This window comes from Xyrauchen texanus, chromosome 7 (genome assembly GCF_025860055.1).
Source record: "Xyrauchen texanus isolate HMW12.3.18 chromosome 7, RBS_HiC_50CHRs, whole genome shotgun sequence".
NCBI lineage: Eukaryota > Metazoa > Chordata > Actinopteri > Cypriniformes > Catostomidae > Xyrauchen > Xyrauchen texanus.
In genome coordinates, this window is record NC_068282.1 from 9,911,690 (window position 1) to 9,934,151 (window position 22,462).

The 22,462-nt window shown below is 35.8% G+C and overlaps 2 protein-coding genes and 1 long non-coding RNA gene across 3 annotated transcripts in view; 1 reads left to right on the forward strand and 2 right to left on the reverse strand.

Annotated features, from left to right (window-relative positions):
• The window catches only part of LOC127646239 (uncharacterized), a 35,091-nt gene extending 24,995 nt beyond the window's left edge, over positions 1-10,096 (forward strand). The window contains exons 3-4 of the long non-coding RNA XR_007970902.1: positions 9,375-9,538; positions 9,761-10,096. This is a non-coding gene — a long non-coding RNA (uncharacterized LOC127646239). The remainder of the gene's footprint in view (positions 1-9,374; positions 9,539-9,760) is intronic.
• The window catches only part of LOC127646238 (protein CFAP20DC-like), a 36,527-nt gene extending 26,321 nt beyond the window's left edge, over positions 1-10,206 (reverse strand). The window contains exons 1-6 of the mRNA XM_052129736.1: positions 10,078-10,206; positions 9,740-9,893; positions 7,642-7,785; positions 4,281-4,460; positions 1,562-1,675; positions 1,117-1,239 (exon numbers count right to left, since the gene is read on the reverse strand). Of these exons, the coding sequence (XP_051985696.1) occupies positions 1,117-1,239; positions 1,562-1,675; positions 4,281-4,460; positions 7,642-7,785; positions 9,740-9,893; positions 10,078-10,206 (844 nt within the window). The remainder of the gene's footprint in view (positions 1-1,116; positions 1,240-1,561; positions 1,676-4,280; positions 4,461-7,641; positions 7,786-9,739; positions 9,894-10,077) is intronic.
• Positions 10,207-10,547: 341 nt separating this feature from the next.
• LOC127646237 (protein CFAP20DC-like) lies at positions 10,548-14,068 on the reverse strand. Its single transcript, XM_052129735.1, has 4 exons — positions 12,318-14,068; positions 12,113-12,202; positions 11,364-11,457; positions 10,548-11,086 (listed from the first exon to the last, which is right to left on the reverse strand). The coding sequence occupies exons 1-4, from the start codon at positions 12,336-12,338 to the stop codon at positions 11,010-11,012; spliced, it is 282 nt and encodes a 93-aa protein (XP_051985695.1). The 5' UTR covers positions 12,339-14,068; the 3' UTR covers positions 10,548-11,009.
• Positions 14,069-22,462: the final 8,394 nt, after the last annotated feature.

Below are 22,462 nucleotides of genomic sequence, written 5' to 3' on the forward strand. Positions count from 1 at the left end.
CCCGTTGTCTGCTCTGTGTTTCTCCCCTGTCACCTGTCCTGAACTACACTTCCCATAATCCTCCGCCCTCATCACTGCAGTGTCATTGTTCTCACCTGAGTTTAATTTAATCATCACCCTTGTGTATTTAAGCCCTCTTGTTTGTTTATTCGTTGTCGGTCGTTGTATGTTATGGTTGTCTTTCACATTTGTTCCTGCCGTGCCCGCCGTGGTTGTTTCTAGTGTTTACCTTTTTGTTATCCCCTCGTGGATGTTTTGTTTGTTCCCTGTGTTTTGATTTATTCTGTGTTTTCTTATTTATTTATAAAAAGCTGCATTTAGATCCTCACTCCTCGTCTGCCCTCGTCTGAATCCTAACAATAAGGCCGATGACAGATTAATCAGCCAATAATTTTTTTAAAGTGATCAAGAGTTCTTAGTCTTTCCTTACTATGACGGCACAGACATTAAGAATATGAGAGTCCAAAATGAATAAAATCCCAAAAGCAGATTATTGTGGAAACAAAACACTAATAATAACCAGAAAATTAAGATTTGGTGCATAACGTGGGACTTTTAACTATAAACAAGCCTTAAATACACTGGGGACTTTTTTTTATTTTTATTTATTTATTTTTTTAAATGACAGAGACCTGGCTCTGTTGCAATCCTCTACATGTAAGTAATTAACAAATTAAGGTTTTTATACTCTATATATTAACACGATGAAGAGTTTTGTGTGTATGTATTTATATATATATATATATATATATATATATATATATATATATATATATATATATATATATATATACTGTATATCATTTCACCAGATTAGGTTTATTTATGAAGAGTATTAATCAAAAGTCTGATCCCTTTGAAAAGTTATAGGACACTTGTTCTTGACAAGACAAGATTTGAGTTATCATGCATGTCTGTAGCATGAACGATGCAGGTCGAAGTACATGCAAAATACTTAAGAGTTTGGAGTTTGTTCAAATATCTTACCCTAAGTATGACCAAGCACTAGTAATAAGGCTTTCACACATCTGAGTTAGGTGTCAGGTCATTTAACATACTGAGCACAGTAGCAGTTTAGGTTTGCCCATATAACATGTAAGGAACATAATTACTCACCTTGTAGATTCAGATAAGTTAATTTATCTTCCACTGTTAAGTCAGAGCACATGATTTGTAGTGCAGTTTTTCCTTGAGACTCAGGTCCCTCTTGGTTTGGGCTAATTTTGCCGCCTTCTTTATCTTAAAGAAACATTTGAGATTAAAATAAAATGCTTTGTGTCACCAATAGACTTCAAAAGTCAATTAATTTCAAGAGAGCTGTTGTACTGGCATGAACACCTAGGGTTAAAAAAAAGACATAAATGCTAATTCTGATGGCCAAGAGCAAAGGATCAATGATCTATCAGACCATGTGAACAGCTTTCAAATCTTCAAAATGGCAAAAAAAATAAACAATCTAATTTGTACAATGGAAAAATCTACTAAAGCTGAGAGGCAATAAGTGGGCCATAATTGTATCTTATCTTTCACAGAATGCAAGTTAATGAAATCAGATCTTCACCTGTGCTTGATGTTTCTCTCCCCACACTGTGAATTCCCTGTGGTCTTTTAGTGCCCAGTCTCTCTGCTGAAGGCCTTTCAAGTGGTGGCCGAGGCTGTACATTTTCAGCTCTGCCTATATTTAGAAATACATAACTAAAAAAATTCCTCACTCCAATATACAACAATTGAACATCATTATATGGTAAAGATATTTACTGTGATTCCATGACAACACTATATCGAAATCCACTTTTTATTCTTCTACTCCATAATTTTCTGTAATTAATTCAAATCAGACTGGTTATAAACTACATTAAAAGTTTGTTTTGTCAGTCTAAGTTGTGCTATTTTTTTTTTTAAATAAACTGTAAAGAACATTTAAATCTTAGTTTAAAAAATTAAGATTTTGGTACAAGTAGACATTTGAAAATCTATAACTGACCAATGTTAGAATGTCCACTCTTTAAATTCTGATTGATCTTCATTTTATGTAAATGCTCTCATAATTTACATAACTTCAATGTGTATACATTTCTTTCTTCTGCATAACACAAACAAAGATTTTTTTTGATGACTATATCAGCTGTGTAGGTCCTTTCAATGTAAATGAATGTGACCAGAACTTTGAATCTTCAAAAATCACATAAAGGCAGCATAAAGTAATATAGGTTTGTGTGAGAAACAGATCAGTACATTATTAAATATTTTTTTTCTATAAATATCCTCCTTTGACCAGCCCCTACCACTAGGTGGTGATATGCACGAAGAACAAAGTTGACAAAAAACTAAAGAAAAGAAGAATGTGAAAGAGATTTATGGTAAAAAAAAAAATTACTTACATATTTCAAGTCAAGTGGTTTTTATTGTCGTTTCAACCATATACAGTTAGTACAGTACGCAGCGAAACGAGACAACGTTCCACCAGGACCATGGTGCTACATAAAAACAACATAGGACAAACACAGGACCACATGAGACTACACAACTAAATAAAATACCTATATAAAATACCTATATATACCTATATAAAGTGCACATGCAAACATGTGCAAAAAGTACGGGACAGTACAAGAAATTTCTGACAATGATCAGGACAATAGACACAGTGCCGCGCCGACCAGTACACAGTAGTGCAAAAAGATGACGGTTTCTAAAAACATAAACATAACATACTATGAGAAAGTGTTCTATGCACATAGAAGTTATTGAGGTAGCAGACAGTTATAAAGTGACAGAAATTAAAGTGCAACTCAGGACACTTTTGTGTGTGTGTGTCAAACCAGTCTCTGAGTATTGAGGAGTCTGATGGCTTGGAGGAAGAAGCTGTTACACAGTCTTGCCAGACGGCAGGAGGGTAAAGAGTTTGTGTGAGGGGTGTGTGGGGTCGTCCACAATGCTGGTTGCTTTGCGGATGCAGTGTTTTTTGTAAATGTCTTTGATGGAGGGAAGAGAGACCCCGATGATCTTCTCAGCTGTCCTCACTATCCTCTGCAGGGCTTTTGCGGTCCGAAACGGTGCAAGTCCCAAACCAGGCAGTAATGCAGCTGCTCAGGATGCTCTCAATAGTCCCTCTATAGAATGTAGTGAGTATGGGGTTGGGAGATGTGTTTCCTCAGCCTTCGAAGAAAGTAGAGACGCTGCTGGGCTTTCTTGGTAATAGAGCTGGTATTGAGGGACCAGGTGAGGTTCTCCACCAGGTGAACACCAAGGAATTTGGTGCTCTTGACGATCTCCACAGAGGAGCCGTCGATGTTCAGCGGAGAGTGTTCACCTTGTGCTCTCCTAAAGTCAACAACCATCTCTTTTGTCAGGGACAGGTTGTTGGCTCTACACCAGTCCGTTAGCCGCTGCACCTCCTCTCTGTAAGCTGACTCGTCGTTCTTGCTGATTTATCTGTTTCTCACACACACCTAAAATTATATAGCATCTGAAGTCATGGATTTAATCATTGGAATCCAAAGTTATGGGCTACTTTTATGCTGTCTTGTGTTATTTTTGGAGATTCAAAGTTTTGGTCACCATTCAGTTGCATTGTATGGACCAACAGAGCTGAGATATTGAATGCAGTTTTGTGTTGATGTGTTTGCTAGAGAAGCCAAACTTCTTGCATACAAGAAGTATGGATGAAACATATCGAAGAGCTCATCCATTATTCTTTTTATTTATTTATTTGTTATCGCCAAAAGGCTTTAGCTACATCACAGTCATCAGTCTATTTGCTACATGCTGATTAGTTGTAGGAGAAGGGACATTCTCAACCTAAAAGCATTTGATTGAACACAAATCTGTTTAGTAAAAGATGAGTCATTAATATGTTTAGTTTTTTTTAAATGTGAAAATGCTAAAAGTAAACTTTTAGGAGTACACTAGAATATGGCTTTAAAGCTAATGGACATGCACTGTAAAAAAACTTTTGTCATGAAGCCTGAAAAATACACTTGTATTGGTGTAACATCTAAATGAAAAATATTGAATGACTGAATCAACCTGACTACATAAGGTTACACCAACAAAAGTATTTTTAAGGGTAAGATCTGGTGTTATGTAACAATTCTATGTTTCCATTTTTTACAGTGAAGACTAAAAGCCAAAAAAATTGGATTTCACAGGGTCTTTAACACAATCTATTGCTGCCTTTACTACTATTTCCTTCTGCAAATGCAAATGTATTTCTCAGTAATCTCTGTGTAAAATCTCAAGGTGATTTGCTGTTATGTGTTAAGAAAATCCATGCATGCCTTGTGGTATGTTGAGACTCAGTTCGGATTTAGATCTTTCCTCTTTCCTGTTGGCTGATGTGCTGCTCTTCCTTGCAGTCAGTGGAGGAGGTCCAATAACCTTTGACCCAAATGCAATATGGGAGGAGTCCCGGGGGGTATGACCCCTTGAAATGGATGCTTTGACACCACCTGTTTCTTCTAGAAAGCATACATGCATAAAACATTTACAGTTTTTGATTACAATAGCTGCCATTCAAGTAAAAAGATGATGTATTAAAATGGTTCAATTAATTACAGTATTAAGCATGAGAAGGCAGGCTAACAATATCACAACATTGTCTATAACAGGGTTTCCCAACCTTTTTTGCCGTAAGTACCCCCACAGCACCATCAGTAAAGCTGAAGTACCCCTTCATCGACACAAAACCAAAGATGTATACCAAAGGCTACATAATTAACACTAACGTTAATATTGATAATTATTAATGATACAAATCTATTATATGTCAGGTATATTTTAGTTATAATGTCCATTTTGCTTACATATGAAAGAAATCGTCTCTTATCTAATTATGTTAATTATACACGGGACCTTGTAACTTACAAGATACATTATGAAATATTAATTTTACAAAAGTTATTTTATCAATAGATTTTCATAATGTTGGTCACCTAAAAAACTCGTAAATTCCATGAATTCCATAAATAAATAAGAGGTCTTAAAACTGCATATATTGTACACATATGTTTTATTACATACATTTATTGTTTACATGCATAATTTGTACTATTTACAAGTATTACATTAGAAACAAGAGCTAAAGAGAGAATGTGCAGTTTCTTTATTGCATTCCTTCATTTTTCATTTTTGTTGTTTTTGATTTACAAAATGTAAAGAACAGAAAGGGCATTAAAAGAGACATTATTCAATGACAAATGATTGTGTGGATCGCCTCATTGGACACATTACATGGGATAAGTCAAACCAAACTTTTGTTCTCAACACGCAGTGAAAATATCTGGTGCCAAACTTTGCAAGATCGATAACAGGACTGTTCAAATAAAGATCATGGTTAATTGTAAAATCAATATTTTTACCCATCCCTAATAATATTATTTTTAATTGAAGCCATACATGTGATTTTGTTAGGTTTAAACATGGAAAATCCAATTATTTTGTGTACGTACCCCTGATTGGGAATCGCTGGTCTACAACAATATGACTGCCTTCGTACTCAGTCTAATATTTACAATCCTTGTACAGTACAGTTGAAGTCTAAATTTTACATACACTTAGGTTGAAGTGATTAAAAAAAAATGTTAACCACCCCACAGATTTACTATTAGCTAACTATAGTTTTGGCAAGTCGTTTAGGACATCTAATTTGTGCATGGCATGAGTAATTTTTTAAACAGTTGTTTACTGACAGATTGTTTCACTTTTAATTGACTATATCACAATTCCAGTTGGTCAGAAATTCACATACACTAAGTTACCTGTGCCTTTAAGCAGCTTGGAAAATTCCAGAAAATGATGTCAAGCCTTTAGACAATTAGCCAATTAGCTTCTGATATAAGGTGTACTGAATTGGCAGTGTACCTGTGGATGTATTTCAAGGCCTACCTTCAAACTCAGTGCCTCTTTGCTTGACATCATCAAATAATCAAAAGAAAATAACTTCGAAACAAAGTCTGGTTCATCCTTGTAGCAATTTCCAAATGCATGAAGGTACCATGTTCATCTGAACAAACAATAGTACGCAAGTATAAACAACATGGGACCACACAGCCATCATATCACTCAGGAAGGAGACGCATAATGTCTCTTCCAAATGGACAATGATCTGAACCATACCTCCAAAGTTTGGCAAAATTGCTTAAGGACAACAAAGTCAAGGTATTGGAATGGCCAATCACAAAGCCCTGACCTCAATCCAAATATCTGTGGGCAGACCTGAAAAAGCATGTGCGAGCAAGGAGGCCTACAAATCTGACTCAGATACACCAGTTCTGTCTGGATGAATGGGCCAAAATTCCAGCAACTTATTGTGAGAAGCATGTGGAAGGCTATCCAAAGCTTTTGACCCAAGTTAAAACAATTTAAAGGCAATGCTACCAAATACCAACAAAGTGTATGTAAACTTCTAATTCACTGGAAATGCGATGAAATAAATAAAAGCTGAAATAAATCATTCTATCTACTAGTATTCTGATATTTCACATTCTTAAAATAAAGTAGTGATCCTAACTGACCTAAGAGAGGGAATGTTTTCTACCATTAAATGTCAGGAATGATGAAAAACTGAGTTTAAATGTATTTGGCTAATGTGTATGCAAACTTCTGATTTCAAAAGTAATTGTTAACCCCTGCCATCTGTTGGATCAGTATTGGCATATTTTCAATTGTTATATACCGCAATGTTGCAAGGAAAGCAGTGTTAAGTTCATGGAAACCTGGCAACAAAGCACAAAATACTGCCATTTATCATTTAAATATAACAGACAGCTCAGTATCCAAGGCTGTAAGCTATGACTACAGGGTTTCATTCACAAAGCCCACGGTATTTTGATACATAGTTGCTAGGTGATGAAAAAGGAAAAATAAGTAATGTAGAATGAGAGACTACAGTCTTTTGTTTCATTTTTTTATATGGAAAAACATTTTGCATGATCTTATTAAAGTCTCCAACACCTTTGGTCATTAACTGGCCTCTAACCTTTTGTTATTTTAAAGTGTTAGTTCACACAGAAATCTTATTTCTGTCATAATTTTCTCACCCTCATGTTGTTGTTAATTTTCCATATGTATAAGGGCATTATATAAGTCATTTTCTAGATTCTAAGGGTGAGATGACAGCAGTCTGGTACTTTGATATGAGGCCAGCAGATATCTGGATAAACAAAAACAGCTATGAAAGTCTCAGTGGACTGAGAGAGTGGACAGGTATGTGACTAAAGAGACATGATTAGATCTCTCTTGGCAAAATGCGTCTCTTGTCAGCAAACTAATAGACAAGAAACAGCAAGAGAATTCTGTAGATGTGTCTGACCTTCTCTTTAACAATGAACAAATAAGAAAACACAGAACTTTGTGACAAAAAAAAAAAGGAAATTGTGTTACTAAGCTTAGTAGGGAAGTGTGGTTAACTGATTTGATGAGACACGATCAAAGCCGTTGTAAAAATATCAATATCTGTACACCTGCGACCACAGTTGAATTGTATATTAATGCACTAAGTTACTACATTGCTTGGCAATCATAAACCGTCTACATTAGGCCAATTAACTATATTACTGGGTGAAAATATTGCTAATTATTTTTTATAAATCAGTTAAGTCACTTTGGGTGACATTTACACTCTTTGCATTTAGAACTGACCTGTATCTGAGTTTGCAGGTCCACCCTTTAGATCAGTCTGTCCCAGTGTTTTTGTGTTCACCAGCTGGTTAATATACTGAACTTCACAAGGAAACTGGCAATTCTTTGGAATCTCTTCTTTTGGACCAGTAATTAGCTCTAAATCTTGAACAAAACACAAAAAGTGAAACTTTGTCCTGTAGAGGGTGACTATGAAAAGACACTCCATGCATGATCTTACACTGATTATGCTTAATAAGCAGACAATGCATAATGTAAACATCTTAAATGGTTTTCCTTAATTGGGGTAAGAATGACTTAAGGATAAACCAGTTTGCACGCATACATGCATTACCCCAATTTTGCATTGCACTCAAACTCTTTTACTGCATTCTTAGTGGCTTATCCATATTGTGTGCATGCCTGTTTACATTTTGATGTCAAAAACAGGGAGTAATCTGATGATTTTAAATCTCATGTAAATACAGGTTTTCTTGCATTGTTGGATTTTGGAATAAGCTGATTTTTGGTATTTATCAGCATATTAGTGTGCATGTAAATTATCTCAGTGTTGTAGAGATGTTTATAAATGTCAAAACTTAAATATTAAAGGGAGTTCACCCAAAAATATATTTTTTCATTATTTACTCACCCTCATGTCGTTCCTGTAGTATATTATTTCTTCCATGAAATACTAAAGAAATATTAAGCAGAATGTATGATCTGCTCTTTTAATACAAGGAAAGTGTGTTGATATATGCTGCCAAGCTAAAGGCACCATGTTTAAGTTGAACAGAAGCGTGAGTGGAGAGTAAGATTATCTGTGAATTTATGCAAATTTTGGTCTGTTCCTCAAAGTTATTATATGGCTTCAAAAGTCCTGTTTCCTGGATTACTTTTAAGATACTTTCATAGTGCTTTTTTTGTTGTGCTTTGCAGTAAAATCACCTTCCACTCTCATTAAAAGAATAGTTAATTCAAAAGGTTTCTCATCATGTACTTGCCCTCATGCCATCTCAGATGTTTATGACTTTCTTTCATCTACTGAACACAATCACAGATTTAAGAAGAATATTTTCAGCTTTTTAGGTCCTCACAATGCAAGTGAACTGGTTACCAAAAGCTCCAAAAGCACACAAAGGCAGCATAAAAGTAATCCAAAAGACTCCAGTGCTTAAATCTATATCTTAAAATGATAGGTACAGTATGTGTAAAAAATAAATCGATAAGTAAAACTTTATTAACTTTAATAAAAAAAAACACTTCCTGCTGCCAGTCGAACCATCACTGAGCTGTCACGTTCAAGCGAGAAGTCAGAAGGGTGTGCTTTGTATACAACAGAGGAACGAACGTCACGCGAGAGTTTGGTAATTTCAAACAGCAATACAGTGGTGGGAGGAAGCAACGATTTAAAGTTAAAAACATTTTAAATATCAAATTGTTTCCTACACAAACCTATCAATTTGCTTCAGAAGACATTCATTGATTGACTGGAATCATGTGGATTACTTTTATACTGCCCAAATATGCCTTTCAAACAGCCGTCAAACAGCCAGCACCCATTTGCTTTCATTGTATGGACAAACAGAGCTGAAATATGCTTATATAAATCTTCATTTCGGTTCTGCTGAAGAAGGAAAGAAATCTGGGATAGCATGAGGTTGAGAAACGATAAGAGATTTTTCATTTTAAGGGTAAAGTATCCCTTTAACAGCTTAGACATTCTGTCTAACATCTTTTTGTGTGCTTCACAGACGAAAAAAATAAATAACACTGTGGCAGTGCGGAGGGTGTGGCCGGGCCATGATTCCACACATCCGGCCCCTAATTAGGCTGATTAAGCCAGAGAGGGATAAAGGCGACCAGAGATGGCAGTGCGACGGAGAGAGAGTTACAATCAGCTGCCCGACACCTGTGTGTTAGTCTGTTTGTTTAAGTTTATTATTTAATAATTATGTATATGGTCAAGCTGGTTCTCGCCTCCTCCTTTCCAGTGAACTGTGTAACAAATACATTTACAATTTTGGTGAACTATTCCTTTAAAGCAATCTGATTTTTATATAAATAGTGAGCTAAAATATTAAGCATCAAGCAAACCATCTGATGCTTTTTCCCTAACCTCCATCCGTGCAATCTGCAGGTTCATTCTTCATCGTGAAGATCCTTCGAACCTTACAGCAGGCGGAGATGATGATCCCATCCAGAGACAGGAAACGTGCCCCTCTGAATATCTCAGCAGTGAGGGCGTCCAGATCAATACACAGATTACACCACTGCACACAGACAGTAGCACCTTATCATACCTTACACCAACTACAAAAACATTTATCAGGTCATTTTCTGTGATCATGTTACAAAGTATCGTGCTGATCCAAAACTAATTGGTCTGACTCCTCATGGTGATTATTGGCAGACAGTCTTGGAGAATACTGTGCAGTATCTCTTTTGAATACTTACAATATTGCGTTTGAGGCAGGTTAGAGGTATTCTTGCATGCAGAGGGGTTGCTGAGAGCTCTTTATGAACAGTAGACAAGTAGAGTCTCCTCTTTAGATGCTCTTCATCTGTCACTCTACAAGACACCATTGAAAAGTTAACAAAAATGCCTCCTCTTTGAAGGCCAAAAATGGAAATCCTGCCATCATTTACGACTTTATTTCTTCCATGGAACACAAAAGATGTTAGGCAGAATGTTAGGGACTGACAGCCTACAAGTTACCATTCACTTTTATTGTGGGGACTGAAGATGCACTGATGCTGTCATTTGGCTGAGCATCTCATTTTATGTTTCATGGAAGTAAGTAAGTGATTCCGGTTTGGATCAACATGAAGGTGAGCAAATGATGACAGAATTTTAATTTTTAGGTGAACACCCATTGTGTGTGTGTGTGTGTGTGTGTGTGTGTGTAAGTGTGTTGGGGGGATTTGTTTAAGGTTACAAACTGGTAATTACTAGTGGATTTTGCTATAAATGTGGTTTATGAGGACAATTATAGTGTCCCCATAATATAAATCGCTTAACATAATAAACAATGGTTTTTTTTTAAATGTAAATATGCAGAACGTTTTTTGTGAGGGTTATGTTTAGGGGAAGGAGTAGGGTTAGGGTATAGAATCTATAATTCGTACTGTACAAAAATCATTATTTCTATGGAGAGTCCTCATAAGGATAGCCACACAAATGTGTGTGTGTGTGTGTGTGTGTGTGTATGATATCTATATGCATGACAGTGTGAATTAATTCACTCTCCATGGTAATACTCTTTACACTTTCACAGAATTTCATCTATAGCAATGATAATTAGACATACAGTAGCAGCATAACATGTATTTTTTTCAGTAGCTTCAAGAAATGGTATACATTATAAAAAATAATGAAATAATGGTACTTACAGAAACTCAGTGGAGAAGTCTTTTCCCAAAGGAACATTGACTTGCAGAATCAGGAACTTCTGAATCAGACCAACTACAGAAACAAGAGATGCAAGATTAGAAGATATGAAAGAGAAATTTCATATAGACACATATAAATGAAGAGGGCACTTGTAATAATAAATCAATCCTTCTACAACAGTGTGATTTTATCTTTTATGTGACAAAAATAATATAGACCAAAATAGAATAGAATAAATCATCTTTTAAGATTAATCTAAGCCCTTAAGCGAGACTTTCACATACTATAAATGTACAATGTAAAATATAAAAGCATTCTGTCTTTTTATTCTAGTTTTAAAAGCACTTACGAGCTATCTTGCCATCCTTAGGTAACTGCATCTTGTGGGTTTGACCGCTGCCTTCAAGACTGTATACAAAACCCTTTAGTTCTTTATCAAATACCTGCAAAATAGGTCCAAATTGATATGATATCATATAAAAATAAAAGGCCAAGAATGTAACAAATCGTCTTCCTTATTTCTGTGTCTACCCATGGTAAAAATAGATAAATAAAACACTTATGTCAATAATAAAGTGGTATGAGAGAAATGAATGAGAGAACATACAAATTCCAAGCCTTAAACGACTGTAAAAAATGACAAATGACAAACTTTACAGCTCAAATAATAAACAAATTTGAACAGAAAAATTAATGCAAGTGCTTTTATAAAATGATACGCTTCAAATATATTTATAATCAACATTATGCCAGAAATGCTGTCAAATGAGCTTAACTTGTATTGAACCTGGATATTCCATCCATGGAAAATGTCAGTAGGATTCTTGTTTGTGGTATTGGTTTATTTATTTATTTTTGCAGTAGCCTACTAGGGTTATGTTTCACTGGTCAGGGTTCAGCGAATGTAAAATGATAGCCATCACCTAATATCGACAATCTGAGATGATTTGGAGAGCAGATTCTGCAATACGTCTTGTGCCCCTATGAATAATGTATATCATTCCACTACATAATATAATATTTTCTATGACCAGTTAAAATCAGAAAAATCCCTCTTTCACTGTTGCAAAATATATCCATCATAACTTATAAACATACTTTAGTTATTGAAGGTTTCCTTCCATATAGTTTCCATTTGGCCACAGGATCTTTTCCTTGAGCACTGAAGATGTCAACAATGCATCCACCCTACACACACACAAACACACACACACACACACACACACACACACACACAGAAAAGTACTGAAAATACTTTCCACTACTGAGAGAATGGAACCACGGTATTTACTAAATACAATACCTGATAGTCGTTCCTGAACATGTTTCCAAAGGCTGAATTTTGAAAGATTTGTTTTATTCTGTCGTCTTCAAAAGCACGAGACGTGATTTATAACTAAATCAGCACAATTATGCTTTTATAAACTATCAGCTATATCAGCTAGCAATTGCTTTCATAACGTTATCTTAACAGACTAGCCAATGTACCCTTTCAACCACGTTCATACATAATAACAAAAAACAATGTTAAAACATGCCTTATTAAGACTATAGCCATTCGCGTTTTGTCATTTATCTGCTGTAAAACCTCTTTAACAATTAAAGAGCAAGTTCGTTAGCCGGTTAGCTAATACCCAACAGGTGCAGTGGCGTGGTCTTTCTATGGCAACGGGACTCTGTCATCTGTTTACTGTACTCGCGACTCCGCTTTTAAAAAACGGTATATACGGTATATATGAGAGAGAAAGAGAGAGAGAGAGAGAGAGAGAGAGAGAGAGAGACTCTTTATGTTTACTTCAAGTATTTAAACATACGCCTTAAGATCAAATGTTTTTAAAATAACGAGAAACATAAATTCAGTCAAGTGTGTCCAAACTTTTAACTGATTGTGTACTAAGTGTATCATATATCACCATTGTATAAAAACATATTATTACCATATCCAAAAAAAACAAAAAACACATGGTATTACCATGCACGTCCAATAATAATAATAATAATAATGGCACCACCATGTTACCCTTCCAAACAGTATGACATTACTATGTTACATGTCCATAAAACATGCTGTTACCATGGTTCACGTCCAAACACAATGGTATTACAATGGTAGGCTACACTTACACAAAATGTGGCATTACCATGGTACAGATCTAAAGAACATGGTATTACCCTGGTAGACTCTAAAAAACCATGGAACAATATTAACCTGCTACACGTCCAAATATGGTATTACCATGGTACACATCCAAAAACAAGGTATTATCATGGTATGTGTCAAATTGTTAGTGCTGTTTTGCTGTATCAGGACTCTTGAAAAATAGTATTTTGCCCCCAAAAAGGTTATGAATGAAGTTTTAACCCTTTGCTGTGACAGACTTAATCAGCCATGATCAACCAAGTCATAAAGAATAAAGCATATGGATCTAATGTCATGTTGAACATGTCACTCTTCAGTGATGCAGAATGTCTTAATATTGCAAACATGTTAACATAACATCATGCTTAGTCTTGCAATACCTAACCTACTGCTACTACTGTAAGTACAATGTGGATTATTCATTAGTCAAAGAATAAACTTCCAGCATTGTACCCCATGACTCTGGAAACCAGTGGCATGCAATAAATATTCATTGTGCAATGTGCAAACATGTTTAATATTATCTGGGTTTCTATCCATGATGATTTGGGGAGTGTAACATGTCCTGCGTTTGTACACGACAAAGGTTTAACTACTTTAAGCAGATGGTTGGTCTTTACGTGCATTTCAATACTAATGATGCAGCAATGGCAAACTGCTCTCCAAATTGGATTTTCCAAGAGTTTTAATAAGTCTATTACTAAGCAATGTAAATTAAGGACATTGTCACTGAAGGTCAAATATGTAATTTGATGGCAGCTTGAATCATCCCTGAATAGACACACTCAAACAATCAATAAGCATAATACTCTATGACGCCACAAAGGCTGCCAGTTAATAATGTGTTGGCAATCTGTTGAATGTAGAAAACAATTACCCCAGTTTTCTGAAATTCCCTCAGTGAGGGGTGACCACTGAGCTGTTAATTTTTATCTAATAGAAATGTATAATATAGGCTTATGGATGCAAACAGGCATTTACATAATCTTGTGATGTAATCAATTATGTTTGTATTATTATTCAGTCCATATTAAAATATGCATAATATATACATATTATTATTATTGTTGTTGCTGTTGTTAATATATTTTGCATACATGCATTTAAATGAAACATTCTGCACTATTATCAGTTTCTTTCTGGTGTGAATGTGTCTACATAATGTTGAGCAATGTGTTATGAATGGTTTTATAGACCAATGAGACAAAACATTATGTCCACCCGCCTAATATGCACTTGGTCCTCTGCGTGCCGGCAAAACAGCACCGACCTGCTGAGGCATGGACTCTACAAGAACCCTGAAGGCGTCCTGTGGTATCTGGCACCAAGACATTAGCAGCAGATCCTTCAAGTCCTATAAGTTATGAGGTGGAGCTGCCGTGGATTGGACATGTTGGTCCAGCACGTCCCACAGATGCTCAATCTTATTGAGATCTTGAACTCTTCTTCATGTTTCTCAAACCATTCCCGAACAATGTGTGTAGTGTGGCAGGGAGCATTATCCTGCTGAAAGAGGCCTCTGCAATCAGGGAATACCATTACCATGAAGAGGTGTATCTGGTCTACAATGATGTTTAGGTAGGTGGCACATGTCAAATTGACATCCACATAAATGGCCTGACCCAGGGTTTCCCAGCAAAACATTGGCCAGAGTATCACACTACCTCCACCATCATTCTGGTGTCATCACTTCCACGCACATGGCACACATGTGCACGGCAGTCCACGTGATTTAAAAGAAAATAGGACAAATTGGACCAGGCGACCTTCTTCCATTGCACCAAGGTCCAGTTCCAACGTTCACGTGCCCATTGTAGGCACTTTTGACAGTGGACAGGAGTCATCATGGGCACTCTGAATGGCCTGCAGCTATGTAGCCCCATCTGCAGCAGTGTGAGAGGCACTGTGTTTTGTGATACATTCCTTTCCAAATTTTCTTTGACTTGTGCCACAGTAGACTTTCTGTTGGTTCGGACCAGACAGGATAGCCTTTGTTGCCTTTGCGAATCGATGAACCTTGGGCACCCAACACCCTATTGCTGGTTTGTGGTTTGTCCCTCCTCGGACAACTGTACCTATGTATTCACCACTGCTGACCGGGAGCACACCACAAGCCTTGCCGTTTCAGAGATGCTCTGACCCAGTCATCTGGCCATAACAATTTGGCCCTTATCAAATTGAAAGTTAATAGTAAGTTATTAGTTACTTATAAGTCGCTCAGGTCTTTACTCCTGCTCATTTCTCCTGCATTTGAAAATTGATTGTTTGCTTACTATCTAACCTACCCAGACCTTGACACGTGGCCTAGCTAGAAGATGATCAACGTTATTCACTTCACCTGTGAGTGGTCATAATGTTTTCGCTCATCAGTGTAGAGTATATACACTCACTGAGCACTTTATTAGGAACACTATGGTCCTAATTAAGTGCCAGACATGGCCTTCTGCTGTTGTAGCACATCCAGCTCAAGGTTTGATCTGTTGTGCATTCTGAGATGCTATTCTGATCACTACAATTGTACAGAGTTGATATCTGAGTTACCGTAGACTTTCTGTCAGCTCTGGCCATTCCCCGTTGACCTCTCTCATAAACAAGGTTTTACCATCCACAGAACAGCAGCTCACTGGATGTTTGTTTGTTTGTTTTTGGCACCATTCTGAGTAAACTAGAGATGGTCCTGCATGAAAATCCCAGGAGATCAGCAGTTACAGAAATTCAGCCCGTCTGGCACCTACAATCATGCCACGGTCAAAATCACTGAGTTAAAAAAAAAAAATTCCCATTCTGATGGTTGATGTGAACATTTACTGTAGCTCCTGACCCATATTGATTTTATGCAATGCACTGCTGCCACACTATTGGCTGATTAGATAATCACATGAATAAGTAGGTCTACAGGTGTTCCTAATAAAGTGCTCATTGAGTGTATATAATATAAATACATGACTTACAAATACAAAATGTTTTTTTTTTTTATTCAATTAGACAAGAACATATTTTTTTATAAAAAATAAAAATAAAAAATAGAAACTTATACATTAACTGTAATGGCGATTAATCACCCAGTTCCAAATTAGTTATCTTTTTGCATTAAAGCATCAATTGTCATATATTTTGTCTATTTACTTTCAACATGTTAGTGAAGATTGGTATTGTTGCAGGAGATATGAACTATAATGTATCCTTATTTGACTATAAAATATTGTTTTTGCCGTAGTCAGTGGCTTCAGCAATTAACTTGGGCACCATAAGCTTTGTAACTATCATCATTTTGTCATGGAACATGACAGGAACCTCTGGGAACAGCTTAAAAATGTTTCATGTTAGAATACATGTAACAGCTAAGTAAACCAATTATAGGGAAAATAATTGTGCTGTAAAACTATTTCACTATTTCTGAGTCTCTGTCCCTTGGTTGTGTTAAGTAAAGATATTTTTTTTTATTTTATTCACTGTGCAGTACACATGTAAACAAGCTGCTAATAAACTTCAAATTAGTCATGACCAGAAAGGCAATAGCAGAAACAGGGAAACAAGTTCCTTTGAACAAGTAATCAGTGTCTTGTAGTCTGATTGAGAGTGTGAAATCTTCCTCTAATGAAATCATTCAAAACTTATTTTAGACATCTGTTACCGATGATATTTCCTCCACTATATATAAAAAACAACATATTAATCTTTTACAGTAAGTTAATTTTGATTGCATATTGTCTTATTCTATCCAGTACTATTTGGGTTTCCAGTTTAATTAGTCTGTACAGGCATGTAGGGGAGAACAGGGCTAGTTTCACACATTGAAGTTACAGGGGGAATGGCAGTCAAGAGCATTAAATCTTCAAATTTGTAAAATGAAATATTTTGAAACTGTGTTGGGTTGCCACTTGATATCTAATGTAAAATCTCAATTCTGAAGGAAAATCCCATCAAAAACCACAATGCCATACAGTTTGACAAGATGCCATAATTTACTGTATCTTTCTTGCTGGTTAATTTAAATTAAAATGTATTTATTTGTTATTATTATATTTAAAAAAAAAAAAAATTTTTAAACCAAGACTTTAAGACTAAATACAAACATTGACTTTATTTAAACAAACAAATAAATAAATAACTACTCTGATAAATGTTATATACAGTGTGATAACTAGGTCCAGTTACCCCATCTACTGTATTCAGTACAAGGCTGTAACCACCATAAACTCTGATGGGGAGATGCCCCAGAAAAGTGGTTGATCAATATGGGGTTATTCAGTATTTTACAGTAAGGTTCCAATCGTTAACATTAGTTAATGCATTATGTATCAAGAACTAACAATTAACAATATAATTTTTTCAGCCTTCTATTTTTCAGCCTAATCTTTGTTAATGCTAGTTAAAAAAAATACAACTGTTGATTGTTAGTTCATGTTAGTTAATTGTGCACAGAACACTGTAATGTTAACATATACAACTTTTGATTTAAATGTATTACTATATGTGAAATTAAACATTAACCGAGATTAACTAATGCTGTAAAAGTACTGTTCATTGTTAGTTCATGTTAACAAAATGGTGTTAACTAATGTTAACAAATGGAACCTTATTGTAAAGTCTTAGAGGTTTTGAATGATACATTATAACATTTTCACATTTGGCCATGCCCCAATCCTGGATATTTGGTTATATGATTGATACAGTATAGCTTAGAGTATAGATGGTGTTGAAAATAAGGCATACCTAACAATAAAAACCCAATTACACTTAATTTAATGTGTTTCCATGACAGTTTGAGTGTAAAAGTCCTGTGCATGTGTGGGAGTTTTGACAGTCGTTCTGCAAGAAACTGTGATAAACTGTGGCTCAGGTGGTAGAGCAGGTCAGCCAATAATAGTAGGGTTGGCAGTTCGATTCCTGGCCCACATGACTCCACATGCTGATGTGACCTTGGGCAAGACACGGAACCCCAAGTTACACCCAATGGCAGGCTAGCACCTTGCATGGCAGCTCTGCCGTCATTGGTGTATGAGTGCGAGTGTGTGTGAACAAATCGAACCTTATTGTAAGGTTCCTTATTGGACACAGTGTAAAGCGCTATATAAGTGCAGACCATTTACCATAAAAGCAAGTCGGTCCTTAAAACTCAAGTAGTGCTAACTAGTATAAACGAGATGCTCCTCTACACCACATCTCCTGTTTCCTCAAGCATACATTGCTCCTATTTAAAAAACTAAAAAACACCTAGATATGGCTTGAGATGTTAAAGTGGAAACGACAATCAAGAAACCTTTGTTTTATTTGCATGTGATTTGCTCAGATTTCAGCTTTGTTCTAAATTCAGTTTTAAGAAATAAAAGCTCTAATGTTACAGCAGAAAATTCCATGTGAAATCCATTAATTCGTAATATCCTTATTCTTCGTAATATCCTTATTCTTCTTTTCTCTTTAAATAAATATGAGCCCACAGGTTAGGGCCACTGGGAAGGAAGCTGAATATATCTACTCCTCAGGAAATGTCAAAGGCTCGGCCAAGTGGAGTGCAAATCTGAGGCCAAAATACATTAGAAAGCTCTCTGACCGATCTGCCTTGACATGCAATGTTAGGGGCCCTCCCACAAATTGAGACACATGGGTATCGCTGCTGACTGAGTGAGTATGTGATTTTTCTGTGTTATGACAGAACTGTAACCGTATGCCCAAAAGCATGTGCTGCAGAGAGGTTATGGAAAAGTGTTCTCCTATTCCAATGGATGGCTTTAACACAGCCCAAGGGATATTACAGGGTGGTGGGTTGCTATCGTGAATATAAATAACAAGCCTACTAGTTCCTTACAATATGTGGTATTTTATCAGACCCTGAATGTAAAAAACATGCAATCACACACATATTTGTGACCAAATGTTTGTTTGTTTTTTGTAATTACAGGAAATTATCATATGGATTTTGCCCTGCAAAAATTGCCATCACAATTCTGGTTGCTTAGTGGTTGCTAGGTTATTCTGGGTGGTTGCTAGGTGTTTAACAAGCACCAGCAACTAAAGACAATTTATCATACACAATTTAAAGTAATTCATAACTAAATAAAAATGCATTTATTTGGAGTCATAAATGTAGTCTACTTGGAATTAATTGAATGTGCAATGCTCCAACCATTGGAGAAAAGAGCCCTGTATTCCATTTGAACTAGCACACAGTCTGACCAGCACAGAAATCAATAAACGGCTTCCACCTCAATTTACAGTCATTTGGTATAGACATTCTTGTTTGTTTCTGTTCATTGGATGCATTAAATCACTTTAGGTTTTAACCACATGTGAGCATTGCCACGCTCCAAATTTGGAACACTGATCTGTTGTTCTCAGAGAATAATGTTGGCACAGTTAATGAAACCTTGGCTGACCCATACTCAAATACATGTTTTGTGAATGTTATTGCACAGTTTTGTACAAGCAAATTTCTCATTTCTACCATTCATGGTTTGTTCTGTACATAACATTTTTAGGAAGAAAAAATATATATTAAATTTATGGATAACACTTTTCTATATAATTTTTTATGTAACTGTTCACAGCTATGACAGTTTGTGAAATCTGTTTATGCAAATGTATGGTCGGGATAAAAAAAAAAAAGAATCCACTTGAGGAAAAATGTAATTAGTGTCCTAGAAATGGTGCAGAATCTTTATTTCTTTATTTAATCCCAGATTTTCAGTGTAGACTTCGAACCGCTATATATCAAATACTTATTTTGAAAGCTGGGAAGGAGTCTACATGAAAAGTGACTTTCAGAGTAATTGTATAGAGAAATATTTTATACACGTAGGCCTATGTCACATGGCCACAAAGGAGAGACTGTTACGGTGTTAGTGCCCAAGTGCAGAGTTTAATGAAGACACAAAATGATAAACAAGTAACAATGTCAACAACGAAGATGAAGGTAATCTAAACACAGACATGGAAAGATAAGTGACTAGCTAATTTGGAATAAGACTAGTCAAAGGAGGATAGGACATGAGGGATTAAATATATACAGGGATGATGACTAAACAGAGAACACCTGGGAACTAAGATGGGGAACAGATGGATGTGATGAGGGCAGTGCATCATGAGAATTGTAATATGGGGCAAACTACAACAGAAGACAATAACAGTGTCAACATAAATGTCCTTATGAACAGAGGGGTGATGATGAAGACGAAGTGGCTGGAGTGAAGGCAATGTTATAGAAATTACCATTGTATGCAAATAAGAATATATTTAGCTTGCTTCATATTTTCTGGGCAAACAGTAAATACAAAGGAACAGTTTAGAACTGACATTTCTTCTATACTATTCTAAAATATCCTCTTTCTTCTGAATGGAAAACCAGAACTACAAGAATATTTCTGCATTTCAGAGGAATGTGATGCATTATTGAACAGGGTACATGAAACACGCAACATGCACTACTAGACTATTTGAATTGCTCACGCAACAGTTCCAGAAAGCACAGTAATTATGGACTGTATGACGTTCAGCTGCTTTTTTCCGCTAAGGTTCCATTTCCATTTAAACTGAAAAATGACACCAAAAACCTTTTATCACATGTGCAACTTCACTCTAGATCATTCTTACAGTTGCTTGCTTTGAACCATCCTCATATTGAAAATCATAAGTTGTCATATAAGCACTTGGCATATACGACACAAACCAGATGATGATTTCAATGAGAAATGATTCAAATGAAAAGTGTTTATTTTCCCAGTTATATATATATATATATATATATATATATATATATATATATATATATATATATATATATATATATATAGCTGTTGCCAATATGTAGTTAAATATTTAAGATCAGGGGCACCAAAGTATTGATATTGATCAACCACTATTCTGAATACTCGGGAGACACATGTGACCCTGAATGTCTTTGGTGAATATAGAACATAAAGAAAATGCAAGTGTATCTGCTATCCTTTAAAAAGCCAGTCATAAGCACATGAGTAACTTTTCCAAAGCACATAAATGTTGCAAGAAATTGTTCTTTATTAATAGACCACTAAATATAGGATTCATTTGGTATGTTCCTGAAATAGGACAAGAGAGCTTGCAAAAACCAATACGTGGATGAGGACATTAATCACAGATTTCTCAAGGAGAATTAAACTGACCTTTTGGCAGGCAGGAACACAGTGAAATTTCTGCTCACACTACAGAGTCACTTGAAATATGCTACAGGCACAAACAGAGCTCAATGGTCTCTCAAAGGGGACATAAATGGTGGTATTTACTCAATGATATTGTTATACAGTGTTTTACAATAATATTGACCCCAGTTTGCCAAATACACTCAGGTATATGATAGGGATTTGTGGAAAATTATATCTTTGTAGAATTTAGCTGTCAAATTTAGCTGTTTGATTCAAACCCACATTCAGCTCTGACTTTGTTGTAGCTGAAAAAACTTATATTGGTAAAAAAGTTTGAGTATAAGTTTTACCCCTTGAAGTCATCATGAAATGGTTTCACAACCCATTTTACATCCATAATGTGACATATTTCCGAGTGAAAGAGGTTACTCAACAAGCAAAAATTGACTGTAAAAAGTGGTAACATCAAATCGTTTCCTTAAAGGAATAGTTCATCTAAAAATGAAAATGGTCTGATTTACTCACCCATATGCCATACCAAATGTGTATGACTTTCTTTCTTGTGCTGAACACAACTGAAAAATATTTGTGAGTGGGTACCAACATTTTGAAGCTCCAAAAAGCACATAAAGGTAGCATAAAAGTAATCCATAAGACTGGAGTGGTCAAATCCATATCTTCTGAAGTGATGTGATAGGTGTGGATGAGACACACATTAATGGTGAGTAAATGAAGAGAGAATTTCATTTTTGTGTGAACTATTCATTTAAAGAGCTTTTCTACCAGTTCTAACCCATCCATTCATCCATCCATCGTCAACCGCTTATCCTGTGTACAGGGTCGCGGGGGGCTGGAGCCTATCCCAGCTAACATTGGGCGAAAGGCGGGGGACACCCTGGACAGGTCGCCAGTCCATCGCAGGGCCACACATAGACAGACATACACTCACACTCACATTCACATCCACATCCACACCTAGGGCAATTTCAGTTCTAACCCATTCAATTCATTTTGTTGGTGTTACTTAATGTATTAAGGTTAGTTCAGTGATATTAAATCATATTTTTAGGAGTGTACGATAGATTGGAGGCTGATAAACAGATTACTGAAGTTAAAGTCCAGATTCCAAGCTTTTATATGACACCTATTTTGTTTAAAGTAAGTAGTTTTTAATAAATTAGAGTTTAAAGG